Raw genomic sequence first — 16,632 nt, 5'->3', positions numbered from 1 at the left:
CTGGGATTTTGTATTTATTTATTTATTTGTTTGTTTATTTAATAATAATAATAATAATAATATTATGTTGAATGTAGCTGACAACCCTTCAAAGCTTTTTAGTGTATGTGTGACTCATATTACCTGTCTAGCAATCCACAGGTATGGTGCTCAACTGATCCAATTCAACTGCAGGCGCTTGTGCCAAAAGACAATCTGGTCTCTTTTGGGTAAACCTAAAAAGATATTGGGGAGGAGTGAGGACTATGCCTATATTTAAAGCTGAGAGAAAGTAACTTAAATAAGACAGTGATTTGACTGATGGTGTCCAGTTGGTTTCACCCAATAACAACCAGTCATCATTTCATTGAAATTCTAACTTCTCACTAAAAGTGTAGCAATATATTAGGTAAAAAGGCTTATTAGCCCTGTGTGACAAATGAGTATGAATATAGACCAAATGACAGGCGCATAAGTTGGTGTCTGTCCCAAACTCAATGCTATTTTATGTCGCTCAGCAGTGCCATGTGTTAAAAATCGTCTGTCAACCAGTTGCCATTTGGAAATGCCATCTCAGAAACAAATTGCTGCCCCTACAGAACTATCTTATAAATAATACAACTAAAAAGGTGTGGACCTATAATGTGTCACTTTAATATCTCAATATTAGATGTACAACCTTTAACTTATGGCATGAGAAAACTTAAGCTTTCAAATGCAGTCTCACCCTTCTTGGGTGGCTGGGGTCCTTCACAATCGTTTGGGCTTTACTAACACAAAGACTGGTGTATATCCTGGATTGAGGGAAGCTCACATCCACTGATGCTCTGGGCTGTCCGTACCACCCTCTGCAGAGCTTTGCGGTTCAGGGCAGTACATTTACCAATGCCAGGCAGTGATGCATCCAGTAAGGATGTTCTCATTTAGGGACAGATTAACCCATGGAGGCCCCCTGTCCAATTATCTTTTAAGCCATGCACCTCCCACACGTATTACCCAGAACGGACAGTCGGGTGGGCACGCAAACACACTACTCGACTTGTAAGGCATGTGTGGGTCAAGAAAGTTAAATCAAAATACTTGTCTGCTCTGTTAGTCAGATCTTGCCCTTTTAGACGACCATAGGCGGGTCTTTTTCATTGTATGGGCTGTATTAGCTTTAACCTATTTACACATTTTAGTCAATTGGCAATCCTCCCCACAGTGTAAGGCTCAGAGAGCAGAAGGGAGATAAGTAAGGTTATTTTATTCACTGTGTGGACTTTTTCATTTCATGTTTATCATTGAGACAAGGCCCATTTCAGTTAAAATGATTGATACATAGCAAATGCAGCCCATGCAACAAACAAAAAGACCCAGCCGCTCGCTGGACAGGTCAAACGGGTCCTCTTAGTCAATATTGACAACGTAATACAAGAGTTCACCGCTACACAGACAGACCTGTAAAAGATTAATGCACTCATAATAATTATAACTCATAACTTGAAATGAATGGGGTATGTTGGCCCACGGCTTTCTAGAGCAGAGAGGTTCACAAACATTTCCATGCCAAGAGCCCCCAAATAGCCATAGCCTGCCTTTGGTTGTGCCACTCTATTGCAAATTATCTTTAAAAAGAAACAGAAGAAAAGAAAATGGAAAAAAGACTATTAGTCACTATCTTTACAATGTTTTCAAAATGTTATCTTATTTTTGCTTTTGTTTGATTTTCTCAGCACCATAGAAGAAGTTGAGGTCAATTGATGGTGCTGGAGAATTGAGAAAAAAAGAAAAACAGTCTAGTGCCTGGAAATTCACAGGTCCTGCTATGTTGTGTGGTGTGATTGCATGGCAGATGTTGAAGAAAAAAATAATCTATACATCTAACAATTATTCTTGTGATTCGTGAACAAACAAAAAATGATATTAAGAAAGAAAATTCTAGAAAAAACAAGTGAAATACTGTACAACTGCAGATATTACTTACTTAGATATTACTGAAAATCTGGGTAACACAACACCTTTATACTAATAAAGAGCCAAGGTATTCACAGGACCTATTCGTACAAAAAAAACAGCTTAATCTGAGAGTACAATAAGTGACATTGACTCTGGTGTGTACTGTACGTATATGGTATCTTAGGAACAGGAACAAACAGAGACTGTGTGAGACAGAGACAGTGATTGTTTGTTTCAGCGTCTTGTTTCAGCATCTCCTGGGGTGGACAGGGGTCAACAGAAACAGATGGTTCTCAGCCATAGTCAGGTCTTCTCAGTAGATTATACTTTATGCATAATGATCTCATCAGCAGAGATACTGCCATGCTCTCCTCACCTCGTCTTCCCACTCGCTCACATTACCATGAATGCTAAAGCACTGGGCACTTAGAAAAGCACACGAAAAACCTACCACATCTTTGCAGTTTTTCTAAAGTAATGTTTTATCCTGGAAATTCTTGCTGCTGACCACCATTCCCGTTCATTTATAATATCAGCTTGTGGAGTTGCATACATTCCCACCTCGGACCATTCGTGTGCAATAGCAGAGCAGCAGCTGGGATGTAAGTGCCTTGCTCAAGGGCACTTAAAAACAGCAGCCTGATTCTTTAACCTTTCAGGCTGCCCAATTCTTAACATCACTGCCATTTGTGTGTGTGTGTGTGTGTGTGTGTGTGTGTGTGTGTGTGCGCGCCACCCTAAATGCATATGTAGACATCATTTTTAGTAGCGCCTCCTCTTTATCAAATTAGTGGAACCAATATGTAATTTCTTTTGCAAATATTGTACTGTTCGGTGCATGCCCTCCATTTCCTCCAGTCAGACGGAATGACTGAGTGAGGCTGCCCTGTTCCACTTCTGGCCCCGCCTCCTACCACCCATGACCAAACCACTGCTTGGATCAGGGTAGCAGCACGTCTCTCTGGAACATGGTGCCTGTGACATCGGTACCTACGACAGCAGCTCTATATGGAGAACGCCCTCTGCTCTGCGTCAGGATTCCCTTTCTCTGGTCCTCTGTCAAGAAGCTCCAACATCCTGTGTGTTCTTCCACCAATGAGCTGTGTGTCTCACTGTCAAGTGATGAGTCAAGAGACTGGCTCTGTAACTCCACTCTAAAACATCGCTCATAGCTGAACAAAGGTTGTTGCCACTGCCAGCCTTCACTGCTGAAGATTTTGGGGTGACCTGAACCTTTGGCCAGTCTTGGAATATGCCTCATCTGTTTGGGCTGGTCTCCCAAAACACTTACTTGTCTTGAACAAGGATTTGGAAAGTCTGTAGAGAAGGTACTGCTACATCATACCACCTGATTCCTTCCCTACCCTGGAGATGAGGACTGGGAGAGGAGGCAGAGGGACCAGTCCACTGATCAAGACCCTGGCTACAAACATAAATGCCTACAATCTAAATGGCCCTTCACACCGAGCACTAATTTAAAAACATCACCCATACCAGGGTTCCATTTATACTCTCTGAGTTGCAGACCCGTAAAGGGTCCATTTGGAACCCCGGCTGAGGGTCCCTGGACCCCACTTTTAGAACTACTGATCTAAGAACCAGGAGGTTAGTTCAGGTCACTTACACAGCCTGTGAGTTGCACAACAATGCACCAGATGTCCTTCCTCCCAAGAGCATACAAGTAATAGGAACCTTTTACTGTTTGATGTTGTGCATGATATCTGAAAATTAGGGATGGAAGGAGGATGACAGCCTGTATCTATTGCTAGTCACTATAATTCTTAAAAATAATGATTACTTTAAAGCAGCCCCCTCTAATCTGTAAAAAGCATCAAATGCAATGATGTTTCACAATACATTTGAAAGTTGTAAAGAATAAGCTCTATTCACAGCAGCCATATTGTGAAGACATTCACAGGTGTTACCAATGATACTAATGAAGGCTCTGTTCCATTCTGGTCAAACAGAGTCAGGGTGCTGATATTGTGCATGTTGGCTCACTGGAAACACTCTGCTACACCAGTGGGTCAAAAATGTGGGTCCAGGGACCCTCATGGTTCCTAAGGGGTTTCCAAATGGCCCCTTGCGAGTGTGTACACGGGTCCATTTGGTTCCATATGTAGGCCTACACTCTCAGAGGTCTGAGAACCACTATACACTAAATGGAACGGAGCCTTCATTAGTAGCATTGGTAACACCTGTGAAGGAAGTGATAATATGGCTGCTGTGCATAGAGCCTATTCTTATTGGAAAACCTACTGCATTAATATGTATGGTCTTGCTCCACTATTCCACAGGCCTCCAGGCTCCAACTGCATGACAACCTCTTCCTTTTTGAAGGTCAATGGCTTGCAGTGTGGCTTAGGTTTCAATACAGCGGGTGTGATCGGGGGGTTGTTGGAGAATTGTCATCAAGCTACTGTATATATAGCCAGCCTCCATAGAGTTCTTGAACTTTGAGACCACAGTGGCGCCACCCCACTGAGTCCCCTAGCTGCTTGTTGGACAGTCTGCATTGATGTCAGCAAAGACTCAATTAAGCAAAAATGAAAATATTAAAATAAAATAATATAAAGTAAACGAAACAAAACACTTAAGCATGTCTTTATTATTGTTTCTGATATTATTGACATTTAAAAAACAATGTCTAAAAAATAATAAAAAAAAAAAACATTTCTGTTATGTCACATTAAGTAGGCTATGTTGGTAGATAGACTTTATAGAAAAAAATGGCGTCTTATATAGGCTGCCTTCATGTGAAGAGCTGTAGTGCTATCAGTGGGTAGAAGGCTGTGGAAACAAACAGCCCGCCGCGGATGCATGCAGTGCTGCTCACAACAATATGCACTAATAATAAGTCATCTCCAGATATGATGAAGTCTGCTGCTGTAGGACTCCTTGCGTCGGACAAGACACAGAAAAGGCTGTATGATGGAGAAGAACTGCGAATGCTCTGCCGCAGAGATCTTAAAAGACGAGCCAGGCAGTGAAGATTTCAATGTTGGATGTCAGGGGGGGACATGAACACCTTTTATTTGTTTAACGCCTGTTTAAGCAGCGTTTGGCTCAGAAGTGACTGATAATATCAGAGGCGGAAGATGTCAGCGCTGAAAAAGGTAACGTTTAGTAGGTGTGGTGGAGCACTGCCGTGTGTGTTCATGGTTCAGCGAAGGCAATTGCAAATATTTCAAGTGCGTTATGACTTATAATCACAGTTTTGAGGTAGCCATGGATACACAACGGTTGTCTGTCACGACCGTCATGGATGAACTTCAACCTGGTGTTTGCACTTTCTCCATTTACGGCCCGTACATCTACATAAACGTTCATATTTCAAATATAAAGTACTTACTTATGGCCACGAATGTTACAATTCTGTACGGGCCCGCAGCAGTACCCGTATCTTCCGTATGTTCAGTAAAAAGCATTTTAATCCAATCGATGGCCGTATTTTCGCCATATGCTTTCAACTACGTGGCCCTATCGGTTGGGAGGTGTATTGCACTCTGATACATTATAACTCTATGAGAAAACGGCCACCGATCGGATTAAAATGCTTTTTATTGAACAACACGGAAGGTACGGGTTCTTCTGAGGTCCCGTACAGAATTGTAACATCCGTGGCTATGGGGTAAGCACTTTATATTTGAAATTTGAGCGTTTATGTAGAGGTACAGACCAAAAAGGGGAAAAGTGCAAACACCAGGTTGAAGTTCATCCATGATTGTCATGATATGACAGTCATGTTTCAGGGCTAAGTTTTGAGGTAGCATATTTGTAGGTATTGCAAAAAAAGAAAGGGGAAAAAAGCAAATTGTTACTAGTGCATTGATTTGTGCAATACTTAATCACTGCTCTCAGAAACGGTTGGAAGTTTTTTTTTCTTGTCCTTTTTGCATGGCGATGCTCATGAATGAGTCATTGAATCAGTCTTCTTGCTGTAATCAATCGATGGCCTTGAATGATCCATTCATTCTGTGTAGGTGTGTGTGAGTGGGGAGCACCGGTCCGTGCCCGTCACAATCGCGGCAGTACAGATTGTGTGCGTGTGTGTGTGTGTGTGTGTGTGTTCGAGCTACAGTCCATTATATTGTACATTTCATTAAGCCTTAATGACTGCAGGTGGGCTTTAATCAAGGGTAAAATAATGGACAGTATATATAGAGCCTATAGTCCCTCTAACCCCCCCTCTCTCTCTCTCACGCACACACGCACGCGCACACACGCAGTGGAGGTGGACCAATACCTTCCCTGAATTTAATTCAGTTTGTCTGCATTGTGAAACTCCCCTCCATTCAGCAAAACAGTGACTCAACTTTATTGTAGCCTACTAAATCCATCATCTGTCTTTGTCATCTGTCCCAGGTGTTGCCATGGCTACTACAGACTCACTGCTGTCTTTTCTTTGAGAAGGACCCAGGTAAGTGCTGCTGGGACTGAACACACAACTCCTTTAAAGATGACGTGCACTCTTTTTCTTTAATGAATTGATGTCTTTTTCCATTAAGAGGCTCAACCATTAAATTACCGTGGAAATCAGTTTGAAATGGATAACACTCAAATACTCATTATAGGGCAGCCGCAATCCACTGCTGAGGATTTAATGCTGTCCACTCTGTACAACTTCCTTGATATTTTTAGGCCATGGAACTGTAAATGGTTCAGAGAAGAAAAAAATAACAACTGTATACTGGGTACTTGCGTTGGAGTGCTGCAATCTTACAGTATATAGACCTTTTCAGTTTTCACACAACATAAGCTTTCTAAATGGGTCCAAGTTTATTTCCTGTTGCAGTGTTTGAATATCAGTAGCTGACAGGAAATAAACTAGCACCCAAGCTGTTCCCGAGAAACGCAATTCCACTGACAAGGTCTTTTTCATATTTATAAGAATAATAATAGAGTCTGCACACTGTTATTTGCTCCAACTGCTTATAGCAGAGATCAGTGTTTCGATCGCCAAATGATATTCATCAGGATAAATCAGGAAATGGAAGTGCAGGTAGGATCTAACCAGCAATTGGAAGAGAGAATAATAGGTCAGGTGTAATCACTTGACCCAATAACATTCAAGAGGTGTGATAAAACACACAATTTGTTAGTGTTACTAGTCGAAATTAGATGGAGTGCACTTGCTTCCGAGATCAATAGATGCAATAAACACAAAAGTATATACAATCCCAAGATACAAAGAAGAGTTATTCCATATTTATATCATTAGATTATATAAGGCTTGGCTTGAGGCTTGTCCTTACTCCTTAGTGTTGACTTATGGGCCATCCACAGCAATAACGATACCTATAACTATGAATATTTTGAACGCAACAGTGGGGAACAATATTGTTGGGATGACTGTCTTGCTCAAGGGCACATTGCACGTTCAGTCTCTTTCTGAAGTGTTGGTTGACACCACTGACTAAAACAATGAATGGATAATATTTGTGAACAATTCTTATTTGGTGGTGTTCAATGTAAAGCGAGTGCAATGATTACAGAGTGCAAGAAAATGCCACACAGTAAATGTTAAAAGCATGATTCAAATGTTGCGATTCTGCAGTATGCCTTGACAGATTAGGTCAGCATCACAAAATGCCACATTAATGGCTAATTTAATTTAAGTGGTTGTCCTTGGCATTTATTGTTATACCTTGAACTCAACTTCTTTTTTTTTACAATGGTTTTGCTGTTCTGTTCCAACAAAAGTAAGATTTGAGATCGACTTTGATACGTTTCTGCATATTCAGCCTATTACCTTTTGGTTGCTTGTTGCATTTTCATCCAGTTTCATCAAGCTTCATAACCTCGATGCCATCACAGCCAGCGTAAATGATTTTTTTTTTTACTTGACTCATACAGTACATCGTTGACAAGTTACTGCATAGTTCCTCAAAGTGTCTTTTGAAGCACTGTGAATGGGCTGATTGTTGCGTCACCTAGCCACGTATGGGAGATTATCAGCTTGTTAATCATATGGTCCTAAATGTACGTTTAGAGGCTTTGTCAGCACAGTGTGTCCCATTGAAGAGAACACAGATGAGGGAATAGCTGTGCTGGTTTGATGTTCAGAAGTTGAACAAACTTGAATTTGAAAAAAATCCTTTCCTTATCAGCGCTCCTCAGGCCTGTACTTGATCACGGATGACTCATCAGTTTTTCAAGGTTGAGGAAGAATGTTGATGAATGACTGTAGACTGGCTACATATATATTTGAGATCAAAACACAAAATTCTGTACCTCCTGTGTGTTCCTCCATCATACTGTGGCTTGTATGATGCTGTTTGCTTCTCCGCATAGAAGAGCACAAGCTTAAACATTCCTCTCTGCATTTAGTTACTTCGAAACAGTGTTAAAACACGACAGAGTACTATTATTTGGCATAGAGAGACCTACTTTTTCCTAGGTGTATTACCAAAGTACTAGAGGTCAGTTTTCCACCACTAGGTGGGACTGTCTCCTTTAATAATGTTCGTATAGTATACTGCTATCAGTCTAATGTTGTACAACAAGGTACATTTTCATAATAATAATTTAAACAAGTAAACTTATGATTGTGTTACTGCACTGTTTTTTTTATCATGTTAATAATGATGTTCATCATATCTGAGATAGATTAAAAAAATATATAGAAGCATATACACATCACCCTCTTCCCTAGTTAATTAAGCCATGGGTTCCCAAACTTTTCAGCCCGCGACCCCAAAATAAGGCGGAAATTGACTCGCGACCCCACCTAAACCTGGAGGTCATTTATGCACATAAACTTGCACGTTCAGTGCGCATTTGTAATGTGTTAAAATGGTAAAATGTACCATTTGTGATCATTTTAGATGGTATTTCATCCATTCTGTTGAATAAAAAGTAAAAAAAAAAAAAAAAAAAAAAATGTTTTTTTTTTTTTTTTTTTTTTAATGACCCAAAATAATTTCGCGACCCCACGTCAGTCTCCCGCGACCCCAAGTGGGGTCGCGACCCCTACTTTGGGAACCCCTGAATTAAGCAAACATATGCTGATGTGTTTCTCAGGCTCTGTGCAAGTGTGACATTTAGTGAAAAGAGAAAATCCCAAACCCATTATTTGCTGTCAGATAATGTACCGAGGGACAGTCTGACAGCTCTGCTTTCTGGGCATGGCTGCTTGCTTTCTGTCACCTGGTGCCCACGCTACTGGACCACAACTCGCTCCGAGTTGAGTTCCGATATATTATTAGGCCAGCTTTAAGAAAATACATCTCCACAGTGTCCATAGCGAATAAGATGTAATTATATTAGACAATATTAGGTGACATACTATTTTGTTAGACAGAAGAGGAGGAAGGACTAGGACGCTGGTGGTAGAAGTCCGGAGTATGGGTGCCCCGATGGCCGCTGATAGTGGGGCGTAGCGAGACCATCAGCTCGGACAAGGAGCAGCTCTGTGTTTGTATACAGTCGTGACTGGACAGTTGATAAAAACTATTGCAAAAATAATAGCTATTTTCAACTTATTAAAGTGCTCAGTTCAGCCAGAAAAGGCACTCTGAGCCCTGGGGAACCCCAGTCTATGAAATATATAGGGTTTAAGGGGGGGTTTAAGTGTCAGTGTGTGCTGTTTGTGTCCAATATTTTCTTAGATATGCTGAGATGATGTACTGTATATATGGAATTATGAAAATGTAATCCTATTTTATATTTATTGCTTGGTGTAGGGGCTTTGGCCTTCTGGAGGGGAGCCATTTGTCAAGAGAGGTCACCCTCTTCCTGCCTTACATTACACTAATTGGTATTTGGCTTGTTTAAAAGAGAGCTCGGCAGCATGAGTTTACCTCAGGAATTAACATGGGAATCAGTTTTATTTCTTGCGTCTTGGCTATAAATAAAACTATTTCACACTGGTGTATAATATATGTAACAGTACTGGTCCATTATTAATGGACCAGTACTGTTAAGGCATGGTGTGCCGTGAGACAAGTCCAGGTGTGCCTTGGGATTTTCTGACAACCACACATTATTATTGCAATACATATACAGGTAAAAATAAAAACACAAATCAGCCTGTTATAGCGCCTCCATGAGGCTGATTAAAAAAAAATCAAGTGGCATTGCTTCCTTGGCCTAGTGGGAATGCACTATATATACAGCTAGATATTTATTTGTGTCTCCGCCAGGCCGAAGGCGTGGCTGAGACTATGTTTTCACCCCTGTCCGTCCGTGTGTCAGTGTCTGTCCGTCCGGCCGGCATTTTTCATTTTGTTATGGCACAAAGATGCAAATCAGGTGCCTTTGTGTGAAGTCAATTCAGAAATGCAAATGGCGAGGCAATCACCTAATTTATCCAGTTGTGAGCCTAGCTAACTAGCTACAGTATTAAGCAACCATGAACTTTAATTTTCCCCATGTAACAAATTTGAGCCAAACATTTAATGAAATCTGTAATGTCAGCAGCAACCCAACAGACTATTAATGTTAATAGGTAGCCTCTTCACTCAAGCTCCTCTGCTTGTGGACATAATTAATTACAACAGCTCCCTAAAGATAAATCCATAATGCCATATCCGTAATTATTAAATTCAAGAGCAGATGCATTGAGTCTACAAACGGATATAGGGGTGCAACAATTAATCAAACTAATCGATTGAATAGCGATTATTTAAATCCTTATTTTGGGCATGTTTTGGCAAAGTTTTTTTTAAAAGTTGAAAATAGTGAAAAAAAGGAAATCTAGAAGCTCACGAAATTAGGAGTAACATAAAAGAAAAAAGTTTCGCGAAATTCGGCCTCCGGGTGGAGCTATAATAGGGCAATGTTAAAAGGGTGGCATTTGTTCCTCAACTAGTGCGAATGAGTGTGCAAAGTTTCACCGCAATCGGACGCTGCGTTCATGATTTGCAGAATTTCAAAATGGGCAATTCCTGCAAACTTCAGATGTCAATCTTAGCCAATCAGGATGGAATATGAAAAAAAAAATCAAACAGATCTGTCTTGATCACATGACTATAGAGATTATGTGTACCGATTTGTGTGAAATTTGGATTTGGAAAACTGAAGGCCTGGTGGCGCTATAAAAGCCAGATGTGAAAAATGCAGGGCAAAGGTTTTTCTTTGGCCTCTAGGGAGTGTGCATACAAAGTTTTACACAGATCGGTGCAGTTATAGGTAAAAACACAAATCAGTCTGTTATAGCGCCACCATGAGGCTGATTTAAAAAAAAATCAAGTGGCATTTCTTCTCTTTCTCACTGTCAAAAAAATGTGAAAAATTTAGGGCAGAGGTTCTGAATTGGCATCCAGGGAGTGTGTGTGCACAATTTCGCTGCGATCAAGCCAACGGTGCCGGAGATTAGATGTACACAGAATGACAGAATGACACACGGACGGACGGACAGGGTTTAAAACATACTCTCTCGCCATGCCTTCGGCCTGGCGGAGACAATAATACTTAAAGGGGGATACCACTCATTTTCAACATTGAACTATGTCTTTAATACACCTTAGAGCTGAAACAGTGCGACTTGAATATAAAGTTAAGACTTATTAGAGCATTTAATAATGCTCTAATAATTGATCTCTATTATCTACATTTTACAAGTACTATGTCTTGTGAAATGTGATATACAGTATAACCATAATGCCATTATAATTATAAACTACTACAAGTTGCACTGTTTCAGCTGGAAGTGAGATTCCCCATTCTAGTGAATGCAGCAACCTAGAGGGCAGAGCTAAAAGTACACCGTCTGTATGTCACTGATCACATAGTCTTGCGTTACCAGACTGTTGCCTCCCACAATTTACAAATGTTTCCGGCATACAGTCTGGGACTCGGAAGCTCTGATAATGTGTAAGGGGAAAGCGGATGCCCCTCCCCTACCCACTTCCGTTTTAGCATTGTGCAGTGGCGCAAAGGAGTCCGACTGGAATCAACGAATCTCATAAACATCGTTTATGTCTAGTGTCTTTTTTCACATTTTTTTCGGCGTTAATTCCATGATACCTTTCTCGGTTTTCTGTGATAAACAATCCTCGCACAAATAACATGAATCTACCGCTCCTATGACTATGCTTCCGCCTCGGTTCTGTTTCCACTGGGACTACAGGTCCGCGGGCACCGCGTCGTGATTGGTCGAATGTCTTTCCGGTCTGAACAACTTCCGTTAAACAGCTTTCGGGAAGTGGAGTTCCAGACTCTATATAGCATTCAGAGATTGTGGAATAGTTGTCTGGTGACGCGAGACTACTGATCACATGACCTCAACAATCAATTCTCCAGTTCTAGGCAACATAGAAGGGGGGGACTTTTTTCTTACTTCCACATAACAGCTTTAAGGTGTATTAAAGACATAGTTCAATGTTGAAAATGAGTGGTAATCCCCTTTAAGTGGTTAATTGATTTGTTGATATTAAAACTATGTAATGGAATTATATTTTTTTTGGATAATGTTTTTGGCTTGCATGCCTTTTATTGATAGGATAGTAGTCTGACAGGAAATGGGGAGAGAGATGGGGAGTGACAGGGCGTCGGGATTGGGACTCGAACTCGTGACGCGCTGTCACACTACTTTGGAGCCTAGGTGCCTGGACCGTTACGCCAGCGGTCCAGGCCATAATGGAAACTTAAGTAGGTTGTTGAAAGCATTTTTTTCCTATGTCACACTTTGTCACAGGAGTTCAGCATTTGTCCGCTTTCAACATTAGCAGGCCTTCTGTTGTCATTACCAACAGGGTTGGATTTACTGGATGTCTCTGATTAGTTTTCGTGCATATTTCTATCGTATTGTTTTCCATATAAAAAAGAAAGGGAAGGGGGGCAAAGGGGAAAAGAGATCAATCGAAGAAAGACAAACAAATTATCTACATATTTACACATTGTACCTGAGATAAGATATAAAGGTGCGTGAGCATAGGCAGATGTATACTGTGCATGATATACTATGGACGTTAGTTAAGGTGCTAGAAAACAACACACTGGTATAATCCGCAAGTAGGTCCATGAGGAAGAGCAAGAAAAAGTCCAAGTCACTTGTCCCTGGTATAATCCACAGGTAGGTCCAAGGAAGAGCAAAGGTCTGAGACCAGCCTGACGACACCGCCTGTCATCAGGCTGCTGAACAAGGCTCATGCCTTGTTCAGCAATCTGACGGCAGTCGGGTGGAAGCTGTTCAGGAACCTGGTGGTGCTGCTCTTGATACTGTAGGTAGGTACTGTAGGCCCCCTTGCCCGGCCGCGGCCGCTGTAGGGGTTTGAACAGTTTGTAACTGGGGTGATGCTTGTCCTTGATGATGCGCTGGGCTTTGACTACACACCGCTTTTTGTACAGTTCCTGGAGCACTGCCTCCCAATATGCGCTTTGCCGATCACACCACTCGCTGTAAGTAAGCTTTTCTCGCGCAGTACAGTTTCCATACCAGTCCGTAACACAGCCAGATAGAACGCCTTCAACTGACCTGTTGTAGTACAGCCTGAGGATGCGGTGTCCTACTCCGAACTTCTTCAGGCGGCGGAGCCAGTAAGTTGCTGCTGAGCCTTTTTCCTCACGTGTGTTGTGTGTGTCTCCCATTTGAGCTCCTCCTCCGAGGAACTTGAACTCGTTGACCCTTTCCACTGCAGTGCCATCGATGAGGATGGGCGCATGATCTCCTGAAGTCCACGATCTTGGTCTTGTCGACATTAAGGGCGCACTAAAGTGCCAGTGAGTTGATCTCATCTTTATAGTCAGTTGTTGTTGACAATTCGACCTATCGCTGTCGTGTTGTGTGTGAGATGTTTGGAGTTTTAATTAGGTTTTCATCATGAAAGTGAATTTTTGTGGCTCCAGGTTTTCAGATAGGCCATTAGTGACCTCCTGTAGAGAAGGGGTGGACAACCTTTTCGGTGGGCAGTCTGGGCACATGATCACTGTTTTCCATGGCTGGCGTGAACTCCCAGTGCCACTGCCAATTGGCTTGTAATCAGTATAATATAAATATAAAAGTCCATAATTTAATAATGATACCTAACAAAGTAGTAGTCAACAACTTAATATGAATATATAGGTATGATAAATTCCCATGAAAACAATACTATGAAACCTCTGTCCAGTTTGCATAATTTTTTCTCCTCAGTGGGTTGACCAATCGATTTGCATACAGGCATTGAACATTGGCATATATAAAGAGGGTGATGAAGCCCATTGTTCACTTTCCCCAAATGTAAGCTTTATTTGCATTTTTTTGTGCCACGGGCTATGGGCTCTGTTGTCATTGTTGCGGTCCCCACAGGCTATAGGATCTATAGGACACAGTCAGGAGGATCAAATGAGTGGCACTCTTCTTCAAAAGTGTGTAACTACAAGTTGTAGTAGCAGTTGTGCTCCCAAAAAGTCTGCATATAGTTTGGTTGTGCACTTCCCTGGGTATGGCCTAGTGGTTAATAATGGTTGTGCGTGTTTTGAGCTTGTAGATTGGCTATTTTCAAATAGCTGATGTACTGTATATATGGTTAAAGGGACCCCTGGGGTCCTGGACCCCACTTTGAGAGCCACTGCTCTAGAGGTATAATTTAGTTGGCATCTTGTCCAAAGTAACTTGCAGTACAAAGTAAAGTACAAGATTGGAATAAGCAGTATCAACCATACTGTAGGGTTAGTCTGGTCAAGTAAATATAGTGCTTACAAAATAAATGAGTGTGACAAAGTAACTAGGACAGCAGGTAGACATAAAGTAGGAGTCATAACATGCAGTACTTAGCATCTGTTCACAAGTAGACAGCATACAGTACATCTATCTAAATTACAGGCAAAAAAGTTAACATACATACAATTTAAGGAAAAACCAACAGTATCCTAGGAAGGCGTCTCTGAAACTGTACTGGAGGGATGAAACACCATTCTAACGAAAGATATTCCCTCATTTGATGATGGTTATGGAGTGATGTTTAACAAGTCTAACGAAAAGTCTAACAAAATCTCCCTTAGGTTTGAGATCTGGTGACTGTGAAAGGTGTACAGTAGCATATGATTCACATCATATTCAAATTCAAACCACTCAGTGACCCCTTGTGCCCTGTCGATGGGGCATTGTCACCCTGGAAGAGACCACTCCCATTGGGATAGAAAAGGTGATCGCTCCGAATATCTGTGAATTGATTTGCAGTGACCCTTCCCTCTAAGGGGGCAAGTGGATGCAAAAACCATGGCAGAAAAATGCCCCCACAGCATAACAGAGCCACTGCCCCCCCTCACATTCAGGCCTGTGCTGTTCTATAGGTGTACGCCACCCATGTACTTGTCCACTTGACTCATCTGGCAAGTGACAATATCACCTTTTCCACATCTCTGTAGACTCTGTAGCCTATGGTTTGTAATGAGGGGTTTATGCACTGCGACCCTACTATAACATCCCTCTCTATGTAGTGAGTTGACAGTCTGATCATGTCCTGTTTTGACATTCTCAGTCACCTGAGGAAGAGTTGCTCTTCTGTTTTTCCTTACAGATCAGTGATCACATTAATTCATGTCATGAGCGTCACAGTTATCAAATGTGCGCTTTCAAACATCATTTCTGACCCTATTTTATGATGATTATAGGCTTCAAATGCCGATGTCACTTTAATCACTGTTAGTCACTGTTAGTCACCTATTGAAATACTAGCCAGTTGAGCAGTCTTTGTAACTGAAGCTCATGCCATCCATGCCCTTAAGAATGAACCCTCTTTCATAGCCACTTAGATCGTTTCCACTTGCCATCTTGATTCAATACCCAGGTCAACTGGGCCTGCTCAGCATTTTTATATATGCCGTTAAGCATGATGCATTGCAGATGCATTCATTATGTTTCTCCACTCAGTTACTCAGGTTTATCCTTTAATTGGTCACCCATCTGCACATCTGAATAACATAACTAGCATCTATTGAAGCAGGCAACAAGTAGGCCTACATATGCAAAGAAATTGGATGAGAGGATTGAGTCTGAAGAGGTTTAATGATTGATATCTGTATTGATCATGAAATAAACATACTGTATGTCACAATAACATACGATCGATCTGACCCACCATAATCAAAAGGATGACGCCAAAAAGCTTACAGCTCTTTTCCGCTGCGGTCCTTAGTATGAGGTGTGTATGAAGTCATGTAGTGCGGCGGTGAATGTGTGAATATATAAATGCATAATTTGCTAATGTCTCCATAGGCACATACTGTATGAAGTAGTCTCTGAGTAGATGCGTGGGTGTGCCTGCCACTCAAAGGGGTGAGGGGGCGTAAATTAGGTATGCGTGCTAAAGGAGGTACTAGGTACAGCAGTGTTGATTTTGACAGCACATTTTGATTTAGTTTTAGTCATCGTCTTTTGAATATAATTTTTGTTTAGCTTTAGTCATATTTTAGTCACCTGAAATGTTTTAGTTTTAGTCTAGTTTTAGTCCACTAAATATCATAAGATTTTAGTCAACTTAGATCTACAGTTGATTTAGTCGATTAAAATGTATTTTTTGGCGGGCCTTGATGGCATCGTAATGATTTTGATTTTACACTACTGCTATTTTCAGTGCGCCCACACCCGAGCGCAAACAAGCATAAAATGACTTGTCTTTTAGTTCTACTGGATCTCTTCTCCACTAGTCCCTCCCTAACATTTTACTCTAGTTTTTACTTAATATTTTTTGTTTTTAGTTAGTTTTAGTCATCATAGCTTCGTTTTTATTTCGTTTTTATTTAGTCAGTGAACAAAAGGTAATTGACGAACATTTTTTGGCATAGTTT

General features: G+C 41.2%; 1 protein-coding gene across 1 annotated transcript in view; it reads left to right on the top strand.

Moving 5' to 3' along the window:
- Positions 1–4,936: 4,936 nt before the first annotated feature.
- The window catches only part of dlgap2b (discs, large homolog-associated protein 2b), a gene marked incomplete at its 3' end in the record, with an annotated part of 108,596 nt that continues 96,900 nt past the window's right edge, over positions 4,937–16,632 (top strand). The window contains exons 1-2 of the mRNA XM_084082987.1: positions 4,937–5,033; positions 6,283–6,337. Of these exons, the coding sequence (XP_083939113.1) occupies positions 5,016–5,033; positions 6,283–6,337 (73 nt within the window). The 5' untranslated portion in view covers positions 4,937–5,015. The remainder of the gene's footprint in view (positions 5,034–6,282; positions 6,338–16,632) is intronic.

The sequence above is a fragment of the Gymnoscopelus microlampas genome (assembly GCF_963454915.1).
Source record: "Gymnoscopelus microlampas genome assembly, chromosome: 16".
Taxonomy (NCBI): Eukaryota; Metazoa; Chordata; class Actinopteri; order Myctophiformes; family Myctophidae; genus Gymnoscopelus; species Gymnoscopelus microlampas.
Note: the sequence above shows the minus strand (reverse complement) of the source record. Positions and strands in the feature narration are given on the sequence as shown.